The sequence below is a fragment of the Hyperolius riggenbachi genome, chromosome 6 (assembly GCF_040937935.1).
Source record: "Hyperolius riggenbachi isolate aHypRig1 chromosome 6, aHypRig1.pri, whole genome shotgun sequence".
Classification (NCBI taxonomy): Eukaryota; Metazoa; Chordata; class Amphibia; order Anura; family Hyperoliidae; genus Hyperolius; species Hyperolius riggenbachi.
In genome coordinates this window covers 32,265,540-32,282,569 of record NC_090651.1, presented here as the reverse complement: position 1 = coordinate 32,282,569, position 17,030 = coordinate 32,265,540, and the positions used below count along the sequence as shown (strand labels likewise).

General features: G+C 48.4%; 1 protein-coding gene and 1 long non-coding RNA gene across 8 annotated transcripts in view; one reads left to right on the top strand and one right to left on the bottom strand.

The window, feature by feature from the left end:
• Window positions 1-17,030, bottom strand: part of ZBTB37 (zinc finger and BTB domain containing 37) — a 34,376-nt gene that overhangs the window by 1,822 nt on the left and 15,524 nt on the right. The window contains exons 1-3 of one of the 4 annotated variants that reach the window (XM_068239082.1): window positions 11,342-11,355; window positions 7,990-8,943; window positions 6,654-6,753 (exon numbers count right to left, since the gene is read on the bottom strand). In XM_068239082.1, coding sequence (XP_068095183.1) covers window positions 6,654-6,753; window positions 7,990-8,918 — 1,029 coding nt within the window. In that variant the 5' untranslated portion in view covers window positions 8,919-8,943; window positions 11,342-11,355. Of the gene's footprint in view, window positions 1-6,653; window positions 6,754-7,989; window positions 8,944-11,223; window positions 11,283-11,303; window positions 11,356-17,030 lie in introns of those variants that run through there. The other 3 variants (XM_068239078.1, XM_068239080.1, XM_068239079.1) reach the window with 3 other exon arrangements.
• Window positions 11,478-17,030, top strand: part of LOC137520758 (uncharacterized) — a 45,894-nt gene continuing 40,341 nt past the window's right edge. For all 4 annotated transcript variants that reach the window (XR_011021930.1, XR_011021933.1, XR_011021931.1 and 1 more), the window contains exon 1: window positions 11,478-11,587. This is a non-coding gene — a long non-coding RNA (uncharacterized lncRNA). The remainder of the gene's footprint in view (window positions 11,588-17,030) is intronic.

Here is a 17,030-nt window from a genome sequence, read left to right as displayed (position 1 = left end):
TTTCATATAACACTGCTTCAATATTGCACTGTTCTTAGCATGCCAGACTGCAGAGATTTCCCTATGCAAATGAGACATTCCAAACATAGCTAAAATCTACACACAGTGAATTACAGCTTTTGCCTCTGATATTTAACATGAAAAGTAGGAAAATGTTTACACAGCTACTTAGACATTATTTGTACATTGGTTTGATAGGGTACCTTTAACATCAAAAATAAGTAATTAAGAAAAAAACAAAACAAAACAGTACTGTACATTTTGTGCATGAAGACAAATTTGTATCTCTGAAAAATTGTAACTCAAGTCGTTTTTTAAAGAGACTCTGTAACATTAAAAAGATCCCCTGGGGGGTACTCACCTCGGGTGGGGGAAGCCTCCGGATCCTAATGAGGCTTCCCACGCCGTCCTCTGTCCCACGGGGGTCTCTCCGCAGCCCTCCGAACAGCCGGCGACTGTGCCGACTGTTAGTTTAATATTTACCTTTGCTGGCTCCAGCGGGGGGCGCTGTGGAGGCTTTCCGTTCCGAACTACACGGAAATACCCGATCTCAGTCGGGTCCGCTCTACTGCGCAGGCGCCGGAAACTTGCGCCTGCGCAGTAGAGCAGACCCGACGGCGATCGGGTATTTCCGTGTAGTTCGGAGCCGACAGCCGTCAGAGCGCCTGCGCTGGAGCCAGGAAGGTAAATAATGACGTCACCGCTGCCCGGACTCCACGGAGGGCTGCAGCGAGACCCCTGACGGATGGAGGACGGCGTGGGAAGCCTCATTAGGATCCGGAGGCTTCCCCCACCCGAGGTGAGTACCCCCCAGGGGATCTTTTTATGTTACAGATCCTCTTTAAGTAGGGCACTGTCTGTATTGCTGCGCATTGGTGTGCAACAGCACCCTCACAGTGATGTCAAGCCTAGGCTGTTTAGCTATGCATCTTTTCCTGATGCGCTCTGGGACACCAGGACCCATATGCAATCCACCTTTTTTCCTGAGTTTTCTCCTAGGAGATTTTCATCTTCTCTGTAACCTTCCTGGCGGTAAGCCCGAGCTGAGCTCGGGCTATGCCACGCAGGAGGATTGCTCAGGCCCCGCTGGGCCAATTTTTGTAATTTTTTGTTCCACGCAGCTAGCACTTTGCTAGCTGCGTGAACTCACAGATCGCCGCTGCTCCCTGCCGATTCGCTGCAGTTCACCACGTTAGAGGGTGTGTGTCCCCCCCAGACCCCTGCGCAGCCTGGCCAATCAGTGCCAGGCATGGATGAGCGGTAGATCGGGACTCCCCTCTGACGTCACGACGTCCATGACGTCATCGCACCCGTCGCCATGGTAACGGGGGGAAGCCCTAATGGAAATCCCGTTCAGAACGGGATTTCCTGACTGGCCTCATCGCCGGAGGCGATCGGAGTGGGTGGGGGGATGCCGCTGCTTAGCGGCTGTCATGTAGCTAGCGCTAGGCTAGCTACATGATTTAAAAAAACAAAAAAAACAAAAAAAAACTGCTGCGCTGCCCCCTGGCGGTCAATTAAAAGGTTAAAATAACTTTTTCAGCATTTTACAATTGGAAAAAGTGCCAAAAAGTGGGTGAAAAAATTCTATGAAAATTATTTTGAGTATTTTCTTGCTTGCAGGTGATTAAAAAGGCATTTTATGACCTGGTGTGAAAATATCACCCAGGAGAAATCTCAGGAGAAAAGGTGAATTGCATCTGGGCCCAGGTGTTATTTCTATTCAGCTCTGAGCACACAACACCCACCCATTCCTCAGTGATGCACCTTGCCAGCGGTAAAGATGTCGACGCCTATGATAAAGTACCACTATTTTTTTTTTTTAAATGTCCTTTTTTCCCCTTTCCTATTCGTGTGTACCACAAGCAATTCCGTGTGCAAATAAAGTTGATTCTGATTCTATTGTGAAAAAGAATAAAGTTGATCCTGATTCTATTGTGTAAAGAATAAAGCAAATACTGAGAATCCCCCATGAGGAGATCGTCTGGTCCAAAACCTGTCATATCTGTCAGCTTTCTACTACCTACTGTAAGTGACGGCATCAGATAAAAGTAATGTATTAATTTTACTTGGGGAGATATCTACATCTTATTAGCAAGTTCAGCGGTTTAAATTCTCATTTCCTGGGAAGGATCAATACAAAAATGGTGCCAGGATGCCCAGCTCTTTTCAACACTATTTGGGCAGATGGACTGAGCACCTGCCATTAAGTAAGTAGTTTTGAAAATAAAGGAAACACTGAGAATTCCCCATGAGGAGATGGACTAGTCCAAAACCTGTCAGATCTGGCAGAGGATAGGCAGGACTGCCAGGCAACTGGTATTGTTTAAAAGGAAATAAATATGTAAACCTCCATATGTCTCTCACCTCGGGTTCCCTTTGAAAGGCAACTAGAACTAGGTATTTAGGAGTAATTAAAGAGAGTCTGAAGTGAGTATAAAAAACAAAAACAAAAAAACAGATACTTACCTAAGGAGAGGGAAGGCTCTGGGTCCTATAGAGTCTTCCTGTTCCCCCACGATCCCCGCGTTCTAGCGCTGGATGCCCTGTTAGCAGTCTCTGATCGATGGGTCGGAGACTGCTCACTTCCACCGCTGCGCGAGGCTTCAGCAATCTTCAGGAGCCCGAGTGCTCCAGAAGACCGGCTGCTCCATATTGCGCATGCGCGAGAATGTGTGTTCGCTCCTGCGCAGTACAGAGCGACCCATCTTGGGGAACACCCAGGCTCCTGAAGACTGCTGAAGCCATCAGTCAGAGACTGCTAACAGGGGATCAAGCCCTGGAACATGGGAACCGTAGGAGGAAAGGGAAGGCTCTATAGCAGGGGTGCCCACACTTTTTCGGTTCACACCGAGTCCACACAGAGTGTCTTGACCCCCCCCCCCCCCCCCAAGACCCCCCCCCCCCCCCCCCAATATCCCAGCATAGTTAGCTGTCAGGCCAGATTTATCAAGAGTGTCTGAGACAAAATGCTGGTAGGCTTGTAGAACTCCGTGCAGAACTGTCTCAGGCACCTTAAGAAGCCACTAGATGGTGCTGTTTCCTTCCTAAACTGTTCTAAGTGAGGAGGAGCTAGTACAATATCTCAGACAAACGAACAAATGAGTTGTTTGTTTATCCATCTGGGACACGAGCAGCCAAGGCTGTAATTACTCTCCTAAACTTCCATTCTCAAATAATCCCCATATCTGCTCTGTCTTTTACACACATTTTAAACAAGCTCTAAGTCTAAACAGTCAATTCTCCACACACTCATCCACAATTCCAGTCCTTCTCTTATGCTGGGAATACACGTTTCGTTTTTGCCTTCGATTCGTTCGGTAAACGAATCGAGTGTTGAAAACGTATGTGAAAATAGTCATAATCTCATTATAGTTTCGATTAATAGACCCCAAAAACGAACGACTAGTGATCGAACATGTTTGATATTATCTCTCTTTATCCATCTAATCGAGCCATTGGTAGGCTTGATGGCTGTTCAGATCGATTATATATTCGTTTATGCCGTCCGTCCCTGTACTACGTTTCGTTTCTTTGCAGCCTTCGATCATTGGAAAAACGAAACCATCAGAATCGAAAAAAAAAAAAAAACGAAACCGTGGGTGGTGATATTAACCGTACGATCGATTATTTCGGGATCGAAAAGGACAAAAGGCACAATCGAAACGAAGGTTTAAACATTAAAGCATTAAACAAATAAACATCTTCAGGGTGAAGGGGAGTTCACCTCAGTAACAAATGAGGGTGGGTAGATGGCAGTAAATTAAAAAGGAAGCTATGAGGTGTCAGCGTAAACCTGCTCTGCGGGGTTAAGAAGTGGTATTAGCCACTTCTTATTCAGGGACAGTTGTGCACTGTCCTTAATCTAAGGAAAACTCTCAGAACTGCCGCAATCTCCCTTCACTTAAGAAAGCATTGGGAAGCTTCTTAATGTGCAGAGCAGTTCCCCCTGCTGGTAAGGACAGATTAAGAAGAAAAAAACTGTTGGTAATGCTTTGATAAATCTGGCCCACAGAATTCTTCTGCCCCCATAGCAAAATAACTGCAGAATCTGCCCTTCCCATCCCAGCACACAATCCTTATACCCCCTTCAAACACAGCAATCAGCTTCAGGATCCTTCTGAAGCTATTTGGCCACCGCTGTGCACTTATCACAGCCTGAGGGTAGGAGGCGCCTGGACGGAAAAAGAAGACACCAAAAGACTAACAGAGAGAGATACCCAGACATAGAGTCCGACCTCCAGAGACTTATGGCCCATACTCACGAGGGACTTTTGTCGCCTCAACACGCGGCGCGCGCGTGTTGCGGCGACAGGTCGCCCGTGAGTATGGGCCGTCGCACGCGCGCGCGCCCCCGAACTGTCGCCCGTCGCTATGTCGCCATGCGATTGAAACTTTCAATCGCATGGCGACAGTCGCCGCTGCCCCCCCGCCGCAACTGTCGCTAGTCCGCGTGAGTACGCGGACTAGCGACAGCAACCTCCATTGAGGTTCACAGACCTTCCGGTGAGCTTCCGGCGGGGGGAGGAGGAACGTCAGCGACAGCTTCCGCCTTGCCGCTGGTCCCTCTTCCGCATGTGTACGCGGAGGGACCTGGCGAGAAGCTGTCGCCGGCCTGTCGCCCACACGCTCACGTGTGCTGGCGACAGGCGAGTTTTGCAGCCCGTGAGTACGGGCCTTTACACAGAAAGACAAAACCAAATATCCCCAGCAGCCTGGAGGGGAGGAGACTCTGTTCACGTCTTATTGGCAGCCTGGAGGGGAGGAGACTCTGTTCAATCTCACAGGCAGCCTGGAGGGGAGGAGCCGCTGTCTCGCATCCTGAAGGGGAGATGCTGTCTCCTCATTTGCTTCTTTCCCTTTCAGCCATGCCTCCCCTCACTGATGCTGCTATGGCAGCAAAATCTGACAGCCACGGCAGCAGAATTTGACAAGACCCGGCCAGGCGACCATGATCTTCTCTGCAGCCGGTCGCGATCGACCGATTGGTCAGCCCTGCTCTATAGGACCCAGAGCCTTCCCTCTCCTTAGTTGAGTATCTGTTTTGTTGTTTATAATCACTTTAGTCTCACTTTAACCTCCCTGGCGGTTAATTTTTTTTGCCAAATTGGCAGAAATCCTTTTTAAAAAAAAAATTTTTTTGTTTCATGTAAAGCTACCAGAGTGGTAGCTACATGAAACACCACTAGAGGGCGCATGTGTCCCTCTAGTGCGATCGTCGCCGGCATCTATAGCAAACAGGGGAACACGTATATAACGCGTTCCCGTTTGGCTTCTCCTGTCGCCATGGCGACGATCGGGATGACGTCATGGACGTCAGCCGACGTCCTGACGTCAGGCACATCCGATCCAGCCCATAGCGCTGCCCGGAACTCATTGGTCCGGGCAGCGCAGGGCTCTGGCGGGGGGGGGCCCTCTTTCGCCGCTGCGTGCGGCCGATCGCCGCAGAGCGGCGGCGATCAAGCTGTGCGCGCGGCTAGCAAAGTGCTAGCTGCGCGCACAGCACTTTACAGCATGAAAATCGCCCCACCAGGGGCTGAGATCTCCCCCTGCGCGGCTTAGCCCGAGCTCAGCTCGGGCTTACCGCCAGGGAGGTTAAAGGTAGAAAAGGTGCTCAAAAAATAAAATTGTTAAAATAAAGAAATAGTGCAAGTGGGACAACATACAGCAGTGTCCCAGTTATCCAGAACTCAACTAACCAGAAGTCTCAACCAACCAGAACAAATCTTTGTCAGTACTCACAGTGGTGGACACATTTTTTTAGGCTGTTTGTGGGCTCTGCTGGGCTTACACACTGGATTCCATGGCCCTCGCAAGGTTAATATACTTTCAATCAATGTATTTTAACATTTAATACAGAGTTCATGGTATGTATATAGAGTGGGGTATAGTACTGTATTAGCTAGGCCTATTTTTACCATCGAGTCTCAAGAAACCAGAAAGAACACTTATCTGGCATCAGCCAATCACCATGGATGCCGGATAACGGAGACTTTGCTGTACCTGGTAGCCCGAGGTGAGGGAGGGGAATAGTTGCCCCTTCCCCTGCTGATGGGCCCACTGCTCCCCCTTACTGTGCTGTGCCCCCTGCTGAACCTTTAAACAACCCTGGTCGAGCCCCAGAGCAGTGGGCCCCCCTCCCATCAGGCTTCTCCCCCCAAGGGCCCCCCTGCGGCTGCATCCATTGCAGGGGCTATTGATACGCCCCTGCCAACATTTAATCAAAGGTTTAATTTTCAGCCAGGACAATATCTGTGTGGGGTTTGTTTTCTCTGTAGTTCATTAATGTGGTTATATTTCCAGGCAGAAAGATGTATTCACATTAATGGACTACATCTCCCAGCATGCTCTGTGGCAGCTGGGGACATGGGACATCACCGCGGGTCATTTGAGCTACGGACCTGTGGGACAGGGACAAAAAAGATGGAGGCACTCATATAGACGGAGGCTACAGAGCATCCCACGTAGGTAAGTAAATGCATGATGCCGACTGCATCCCCCCCAAAAAATCCTCCAACCATTTAGGAACCTTTGGATCCCGCTAATATCCACTTAAATAGACAAAGGAAATTAAAACACAAGATAAACGCAGGGAAGGCTATGGGGAAATGTAAAAATAACAGAACTTAAATGGTTTTCAGCCAATCACTGACCTGGGCGCTGTGTTGCTTTGGTTCCTCCAATCGCCGTGGAGACTCACTCTTGGCTCTGTGTCTCTCTGGCATGGCACCCACGCTGCCAGATGGGCTAAATCTTGGGTAAGAAGTGGAACAAAGTGCATCAGTTATGGCAACATGGGAATGTTTAATGATTCAGAACATCTGAACACATAGAGAAAGCCATTAAACCTTGAGCTGGTTGGCAGAAACAATAAGAAAACCGCAAATGCAGAAAAAAAGCCAGGCTTGTCAAGTTTCATTCGCCAATCAAGCTGAGAAACTTCTTTAGGCTATACTCAATTGATGCAGCAGGCCATATAAATGCTTAGTTCTCAAATAATATACAAACCCCTCAAAAATGTGAGGCGTACATATAAACAGTAATTTGGGCGCATAGGAAAGCCGCTAGTGGAATAACGGTAAAATTACAGATATTCCATTATTGTCAGTGGCTAAATCGGAAAATAAAATATTGGTAATTTTTACAGATATTTACTAACACCTAACCTAACCCTTTTCTCACACAAGTCCTCCCCCTCTACCAATGCCTAACCCTAACCAACCCCGTCACAATTCTTGACAATATTCATCACCTAACCCTGACTTATTCTCTCACTAATCCTCCCTCTGTCGATGTCTAACACTTAACATTTCCCCGCTGCAATATTCACCTATACCAGTGATGGCTAACCTTGGCACTCCAGCTGTGGTGGAAATTCAAGTCCCATGAGGCATTGCAATACTCTGACAGCTCTAAGCATAAGTCAGGGAGGCAGAGGCATGATGGAATTTGTAGTTTTGTCACAGCTGGAGTGCCAAGGTTAGCCATCACTGACCTATACAATACATATTGCCTAAACCTAACCTATTCTCACACTAACCCCTCCCTCTACAAATGCCTAATCCTAACTGATCCCCCTGTCACAATCTTTGCCAATATTTATTGCCTAAACCTAACCTATTCTCACACTAACCCCTCCCTCTACAAATGCCTAACCCTAACCGATACCCCTGCCAAATCTTAGCCGATATTACTTGCCTAAACCTAACCTATTCTCACACTAACCCCTTCCTCTACAAATGCCTAACCCTAACTGATCCCTGTCACAATCTTTACCAATATTTATTGCCTATTCCTAACCTGTGAGGCGCCACTGCCACCAAAATTACCCCATGGGCTACAGCTCCAATTAAGATTGCAGTCTAGACAGCGCATATTCTACTAAAGCTCTCCCGGCGAATAAACTACCTTGTTTCGAATGTGAGCATAAGAGACTAAATAGACGACAAGACCGAGACAGAAAATTAGGTGGTGCAGTTTTTTGCTTACCTGTCTACATCACTGCTGGTTGGCCTGGATGCTTTGGAACCAGAGGACGTCAAGTTGTAGGCCTCTTGCCCAGAAGCACTGTGGCCTGTTGTGTCAATGACCATTGCCGTTACTTCCTCTGCGCTGCTTCCATCCTCACCGGAGGGCTGGTTCTCTGGACCCAACCAGTCATCCAAGTTCTCCATTTTGATACGGAGCGCCCCCATCACCCTGACATCGTCGTCGCTTCGTTCCCCTCGATCCGCTGACCCTGTTTCCACATACCATTGTCCTGCTCTGTTAATTCGAAGAATGGGCTCCCTGCTCTCGGCATCTGATCCTTGCTCCACCATCTGAGGACTCGTGGACTCCTCGGCTGGGCTCAGCTCTCGAATGTCTAGTACAGTGCTTACCTGCCCTCTCCGATTCCCTGAGGTCTTTGGAGTGCTGTGCCGGGGACTCAACGATCGGTTCAAACTCTGGCTGACGCGGTGTGAATCCTGCACCCTCTCTTGGTGTTTAGGCCTCGTCTGGCTAAGTTCTTCTTCTGATTCGGGCGAGCTGATCTTCAGATGTATGCCTTCCAAGATTTGTGTGCACTTATCGATGATGTGTTGCATTTGTAGGAAGCTGGCGGCCGTTAGGTAACTTATGATGTCGGCGAGCTGTAGGCATATTCGACCGGTGTAGCAGAAGGTGAGCAGCTGTTCGAAGACCCCGGGGTTCTTGATGACCGATAGCGACACGGCACTCATCTCGTTCAGGGACATGTGGTCTCGGAAATAGGGTGAGCTGGCGGCTAGGACCACTTTGTGCGCCCGGAAGGACTGGCCCTGTACGTTGACCACGATGTCACATAGACGACCCTGCATCCGTAGCTGGTTGAGGTGGCTCAGGACAGAGTTGCTGAACTCTGGGATCTCCAGCTGAATGTTGCCTCCCTTCTCCATGGCTGCCCCTTACATAGACTCAACCCTGCAGAGAGAAGCAAGACACTTCTAGAATAAGAACGCTTCTTACAGATCCTGTTCACATTTCACTTCTCCACTGAAAATGCAGACATATGATTATTATTTGTCATGCCTTAGGCCGGTTGCACACCTACTGACCCTGTTGGTGCCCAGACAGGGTCATATGCATAGTGCTGCCCCCCCAGCTCCCCCAGCTAGTGACGTACTCAGCAGATGCTGGATAATGTACTGGTTAAGGGCTCTGCCTCTGACACAGGCGATCAGTAGGCCTAAACAAATTGGGGAAAAAATTGAATTGAGCGATTTCTGTCCGAAATTGCGATTTCGACTCGATTTACGTTTTCCTTCAAATAAAGCTTTGTTCCCCCATTTGTGCCTCTTTGTCCCCCTGTCTCTCTTTGTGCACCCTCTCTGTTTCTCTCTGTGCCTGCTATGTGTCTCTCTTTGTGCCCCCTCTGGGTCTCTCTCTTGCCCCCTTTGTATCTCTTTTTGTGCCCTTTTGTCTCTTTGTGCCCCTTCTGTGTCTCTCTCTGTGGCCGCTATGTCTCCTCTGTGCTCCCTCTGTCTCTCTCTGCCCGCTCTGTCTCTCTGTGTCTCCTCTGTGCCCGCTCTGTCTCTCTGTGTCTACCCTGTGCCCCCTCTGTGTGCAAGCTGCAGCAGTGCCGGGCATACCTTCCAGCACGAGTCCAGCAATGCCCGTCTATCCACTTCGCCTCCTGCAGCCTCCAATGCTTGGCATACTTCCTCTATGTCATGTGACATACAGGAACCAGGAAGTATGCCGTGCACAAGAGCTGGCAGATGGCGAGAGAGGACAGACAGAGTTGGACTCGTGCGGAAGGTATGTCCAACATGATGCTGTGGCGCGCATGCATCGGGACTTGGAGTTTGAAGCTGCTTCTTCAAACTTCCGAAATCGGGGAGTTTGAAGCTGCTTCTTCAAACTTCCGAAATGCGGAATTGATGTCATTGCAGAAATCGCCGATTTGACCATTCTGAAATCGCGATCTTGGCGATCGTGTTTTCGATTTAATTTAGATTTATCATTCAGGCCTAGTGACCAGGATTCAAATCTCGACTCTTCCTGTTCAGTAAGCTAGCACCCATTCAGTAAAGAGTTCTTGGGCAAGACACCCTAATACTGCTACTGCCTACTGAGTGCGCTCTAGTGGCTTCCTTGCAAGCGCTTTGAGTCCGATAGGAGAAAAGCGCTAATAGAATATAGGAATTATTTTTGCTCCTTACTGGACAGGGCTTCTAGTACTGGGATTCCAGTCGGTCTGCGTATGCACTCTGCACCGTGCTTCCTTGGTCACACTTACTGCATCTCCCATTGACTTGCATTACTGCATAATCAGTGCCTACATGCTGTAACACGCTGCAGACTTTGCGTCACCATTGCAGCGATTTGGATACTTCCAGCACATCGCGTCGCATTGCGTAAAGTGTCCCCATAGACTTGCATGGCCCTTGCGGCAGGGAAGTGCAAGGCGGTGTGACACAGCACGCAAGGGGCCTTAAAGGCGCTGTAGTGAAAGGGATACGGAGGCTGCCATATTTATTTCATTTAAAACAATACCAGTTGCCTGACTATCCTGCTGATCCTCTGCCTGTAATACGTTTAGCCATAGCCCCTGAACAAGCATGCAGCAGATCAGGTGTTTCTGATATTATTGTCAGATCAGACAAGATTAGCTGTATGCTTGTTTCTGTTGTGAAACACTACTGCAACCAAATAGATCAGTAGGGCTGCCAGGCAACTGGTATTGTTTAAATGGAAATAAATATGGCAGCCTCCGCATACCTCTCGATACAGTTGTCCTTTAAAGGGAACCAGAGACGAAGCACCCTTGTGTATTTTACCATATATATATGTAAGAACATTAGAGAAAACACTTACCATGCTCTCTGTTTCATCCTCACTGCTAAAAGTGTCTGTTATCAGCTGTGATAAGAATCCCGGACTGAGCATTCACTCTGGCTTTGCAGGGAATAATTATAGCTGAGTCATTATAGCAGAGCCACAAGGGGGCAGGCTTGGGCTTGAAAAGACACCAGAGAAGACAGACTCGGCTATAATCTTTCCTAGCAAAGCCAGACTGAGTGCTCAGTCGGGGATTCTTATCAGTCATATTAATCAGAGAACAATGAAACAAAGAGCAGATTAGGTGTTTACTGTCATGTTCCCACTGATTTATAAGGTAAAATACAAGAGGGTGCTTCGTCTCTGGTTCTCTTTAAAGAGGAACTTTAGCAAAAAGGGGACAAAAAAATAGATCAATACATTGCAAAGTGAGAAGGTAAAAAGTAGAAGAGAGATCAAGACATGATTGATATTCGCCATGTATGGTAATCTGTTCATACTGTTTGATCCCCAATCAGCCTGCATGTAATCATCTTACTGGCAAACAGACACCAACTGCCATTATCTATAACCACACCCCCTAGCAATGTGATTGGCTAAAAGGTTGACTTTTTTTCTTTTCTTATATAGATATGCATATACACAGAGTGAGATACTGGTTGTTTGGCAGTTGGAAACAGCCGTTATTTCCCACAATGCAATGAGGCTCACATACAGGACTATGGAAGGGCTTTCACCACAATATCAGCCATAGAGACCCCCCTGATGATCTATTCGTGAAAAGGTAAAGATTTCTCATGGGAAAGGGGGTATCAGCTACTGATTGGGAAGAAGTTCAATCCTTGGTTGGTGGTTAGCATGCTTGCCTTGCAGCGCTTGGTCCCCGGTTCAAATCCCAGCAAGGATCTGCACAGAGTTTGTATGTTCTCCTTATGTCTGTGTGGGTTTCCTTCAGACACCCCGGTTTCCTCCCACATCCCAAAAACATACAGATAAGTTAATTGGCTTCCCCCCTAAATTGGCCCTAGACTACTAGACCTAGTGGACCCCCTCCCCTTGACTGCCACTCCTGTTACCTTATGAGCGGGCGGCCGCTTCCTTTCTTATAGTCCCCCAGGCGCCGCTCTCCTCTTATCAGCATCTCCTATTACAGCAGCGCGTCTTGCGGCTGCTGTAAGGAGGGAAGGAAGGACAGCAGTTCCCATGGTAACGGCGATCGCCGCTACAGGAAGCCGCTGCCCTGCTTCCTTCCCTCCTTACAGCGGCCGCAAGACATGCTGCTGTAATAGGAGATGCTGATAAGAGGAGAGCGGTGCCTGGGGGACTATAAGGAAGGAAGCGGCCGCCAGCTCATAAGGTAACAGGAGCGGCGGCCGCAGGGGGAGGGGCGAGAGGCCAGACCCGCCGCGTCCCGGTGGGAAACTGCCAACAGATCGGCAGTGGGCCGCGGCCCGGTGGTTGGGGACCCCTGCTCTAGACAATACATACATAGACATATAACTATGGGAGGGATTAGATTGTGAGCCCCTCTGAGGGACATCTTTCTAACGATCAACCCGAATAATTTAACACACCAGGAAAATTAGCGTTTAGAAATGTTGGTGTGACACTTGCAAGGAATCCCGCTCCCATAGGACTCAAAGCAGGCAGCACGCCTCAATGCAGCAGTTTATGGTGGGTGATTTTTTAATACAGAGCTACATGTCTGAAAATGCCAGACTAAACAAATGGCTAGATCAGGGGTGTCAAACTCACTCACATAAGGGGCCATGGGTGGCTATCTCCTCCCCTTCTGCAGAGTAGCGCAATAGAGCAGTTAAAAAGGAACTACAGAGAAAATACTGTAATAAAAAATGTGCTTCATTTTTACAATAATTATGTATAAATGATTTAGTCAGTGTTTGCGCATTGTAAAATCCTTCCTCTCCCTGATTTACATTGTGACATTTATCACATGGCGACATTTTTTACTGCTGGCACGTGATGTCAGTCGAAGGAGATGCGGCTTGCTTTTTTGGTAGTTGTAAACAGCTGTTATTTCCCACAATGCAATGAGGTTCACAAACAAGAAACTGTCAGGACCATGGTCCTGACATCACACTGTGGGAGGGATTTCACCACAACATCAGCCATACAGAGCCCCCTGATGATCCGTTTGAGAAAAGGAAAAAAGATTTCTTATGGGAAAGGGGGTATCAGCTACTGATGGGGATGAAGTTCAATTCTTGGTCACGTTTTCTCTTTAAATATTTACCTGCCCCAGTGCTGCTTTTGCAAAGAAAGGTCAAGATGAAAAGGCTCAAGGCAAGATGCTAACCTTCACTTCCCGCTTAGTTTATTTGGTAAGCGGAGGTGCGTGTGTGTGAGAGTTGGGGAGGGGGCGGGGGGATTTACCATCCCCATGAGGGAGTTTGGATCCCAAGGGGTGTCCCCATGGTAATTTTGCTGAGGAGTCACATGAGTTGTTGCTGCATCCCACCCCAAACTCCTCTGGATGGTAACAAAAAGGGAGGAGCTGCCCAAGGTGTAATAAACTTTGTTAAGAACAGATAAAATAGAAAAAATGAGGTGGCTTACCTCAATGAAGACAAATTAATATAATAAATGGATTTTAATATGCACTGGCAACTCATTTCGTGGGTCTAAGACCACTTCCTCAGGGCAAATAAAGTGCCAAAGAGTGCTATGAGCTGTACCCTTTGGCACTTTATTCGGCCCGATGAAGTGGTCTTAGCCCTTTCCACTCTGAGTTTTTTCCTAAAGGAAGTCATTTCTGCTCTGAGTTTTTTTTTTTGTTTTTTTTTTACAGAAATGCACTCTCCCTCTTACTCTCTCATTTTAGCATGGAACATAACATAGTAACATGGTATATCTTATTTTAAAGAACACATTATAACGTTTAATTTAATACCTTATTTGGACAGTTTGGCAACTTCTATTGGCTGGTAGCAGAACAGAAAGCCAAGGTATGGTACATTTTACAGCAATTCCCTAAGTGTAATCCTGGCTTGCGTGAGCAAGTTTCGCAATAATAGATGGTTTTATGCCTGCCACCCGGTGTCTTCATGTCACTACACACAATGCAATCTTTGGTATTTCGATTGGGAATTAGAGCAATGAAATGCTGGCTAGTATTTAGACGCTCCTCCACGTCCATTGCATAGGATGCCATTGCTCCTCTATGCAACTTTGCAAGAAATCTGCAATGGAATCTGCAGAAAGGAATCAGCAAGAAGGAATCAGTAAGGAATAAGCAAGGAATCTGCAAGGAAAATGCAATGCATTGGTCACTTCCTGGTAGCGCTGATCGCACACTTCCGGTTTGGGGCAGGGGGGTACCACCTGTGTTGGCATGTACTCTTACATGCCCACTATACAAGGGGAGAGAGATCGGGCTTTGCCGCCCGCAGATGTGCCTGCAAACCGCCGCTGAAATTATGTGGGTGCAACGGGAATTGCGGGACATACAAGTGGAAAGGGTTAAACCAATGAAACACAATGTCAGTGCATATTACCATTCATTAATTATCTGATCTGTCTTCATTGAGGTAACCCCGCCTCATTTTTTTTCCTATTTTCTCTGTTTTTAACAAAGTGTTAATATACCTTTGGTGACTCTTCCCCTCCTTTGGAGGGGTGTTCTAGTTGGGAACCTGTGGCTTTGCCACCTCCAGGGCCATAAAGTGATTTTGTAGCAAGAGTGCGACCACACCCAGCCAGTCTAGATACCCGTGTGGAGTCGGGTTTGTTCATCTCTTCCCGCCTGCAGTGGTTGGTTGTCCGTCTGCTACCTCTCCTTGTGAGTACTGAATTCTACCACCTTTATCCATTATTCACTGTTGTAACACGCTGCACCATCGGGGCTCCCATGTTCTCTGTGTTTTTTCTTTTCCGGGTGCTCTTTGATCACCCTCTCTACACCTGTACTCTGGATGGGAAGGCTGTGTCTGCTGTTCTTTTACTGCTTACAGTGATGCACATTTGATGTTCTGGAGGGCCACATAAAATGGCAAGGAGGGCCGCAGTTGGCCCGGTGGGCCTTGTGATTGACACCTGGACTCTAGAGCGGTGGTTCCCAAACTTTTTGAAGTCATGACACATCACACCAAACGCTCAATTCTCTGTGACACATCACATATGTATAATAGATAAACACTAATAATAACCACAAAATGGATGGAAAGAGTGCATTATCCTGAATACACTTAAAAATAAAGGCTAGAACCTTTCAGGGGGACAGTTAGGGGCTCCCTCCAATTTGAAATGATAGCATAGTACCGACAATTTACATCTCGCGCGTTATAGCCATGGTGAGTCCCGACCCCCAAAACCGCCCTCAGACTCAGTATAACCAGGTAGCCAGATCTAGTTGCCCCCAGTATAGGAAGCCAGTATAGTTGCCCCAGTATATGTAGGTAGTATAGTTACCTCAGTATAGGTAGATAGTATAGTTGTCCCTAGTATAGATAGTATAGTTGCCCCAGTATAAGTAGCTAGCAAAGTTGCCACCAGTATAGGTAGTATAGTTGCCCCCAGTATAGGTAGTTAGTATAGTTGAACCAGTATAGGTAGTATAGCTGCCCCCAGTATAGGTAGTATAGCTGCCACCAGTATAGGGAATATAGTTGAACCAGTACGGGTAGTATAGCTGCCCCAGTACGGGTAGTATAGCTGCCCCAGTACGGGTAGTATAGCTGCCCCAGTACGGGTAGTATAGCTGCCCCAGTACGGGTAGTATAGCTGCCCCAGTACGGGTAGTATAGCTGCCCCAGTACGGGTAGTATAGCTGCCCCAGTACGGGTAGTATAGCTGCCCCAGTACGGGTAGTATAGCTGCCCCAGTACGGGTAGTATAGCTGCCCCAGTACGGGTAGTATAGCTGCCCCAGTACGGGTAGTATAGCTGCCCCAGTACGGGTAGTATAGCTGCCCCAGTACGGGTAGTATAGCTGCCCCAGTACGGGTAGTATAGCTGCCCCAGTACGGGTAGTATAGCTGCCCCAGTACGGGTAGTATAGCTGCCCCAGTACGGGTAGTATAGCTGCCCCAGTACGGGTAGTATAGCTGCCCCAGTACGGGTAGTATAGCTGCCCCAGTACGGGTAGTATAGCTGCCCCAGTACGGGTAGTATAGCTGCCCCAGTACGGGTAGTATAGCTGCCCCAGTACGGGTAGTATAGCTGCCCCAGTACGGGTAGTATAGCTGCCCCAGTACGGGTAGTATAGCTGCCCCAGTACGGGTAGTATAGCTGCCCCAGTACGGGTAGTATAGCTGCCCCAGTACGGGTAGTATAGCTGCCCCAGTACGGGTAGTATAGCTGCCCCAGTACGGGTAGTATAGCTGCCCCAGTACGGGTAGTATAGCTGCCCCAGTACGGGTAGTATAGCTGCCCCAGTACGGGTAGTATAGCTGCCCCAGTACGGGTAGTATAGCTGCCCCAGTACGGGTAGTATAGCTGCCCCAGTACGGGTAGTATAGCTGCCCCAGTACGGGAAGTATAGCTGCCCCAGTACGGCAAGTATAGCTGCCCCAGTACGGGAAGTATAGCTGCCCCAGTACGGGAAGTATAGCTGCCCCAGTACGGGAAGTATAGCTGCCCCAGTACGGGAAGTATAGCTGCCCCAGTACGGGAAGTATAGCTGCCCCAGTACGGGAAGTATAGCTGCCCCAGTACGGGAAGTATAGCTGCCCCAGTACGGGAAGTATAGCTGCCCCAGTACGGGAAGTATAGCTGCCCCAGTACGGGAAGTATAGCTGCCCCAGTACGGGAAGTATAGCTGCCCCAGTACGGGAAGTATAGCTGCCCCAGTACGGGAAGTATAGCTGCCCCAGTACGGGAAGTATAGCTGCCCCAGTACGGGAAGTATAGCTGCCCCAGTACGGGAAGTATAGCTGCCCCAGTACGGGAAGTATAGCTGCCCCAGTACGGGAAGTATAGCTGCCCCAGTACGGGAAGTATAGCTGCCCCAGTACGGGAAGTATAGCTGCCCCAGTACGGGAAGTATAGCTGCCCCAGTACGGGAAGTATAGCTGCCCCAGTACGGGAAGTATAGCTGCCCCAGTACGGGATGTATAGCTGCCCCAGTACGGGAAGTATAGCTGCCCCAGTACGGGAAGTATAGCTGCCCCAGTTTGGGTAGTATAGCTGCCCCAGTACAGGTAATATATTTGCCCCAATATGGGTAGTATAGACGTCCCAGTATAGGTAGTATAATAGCTGGTGTAGTTA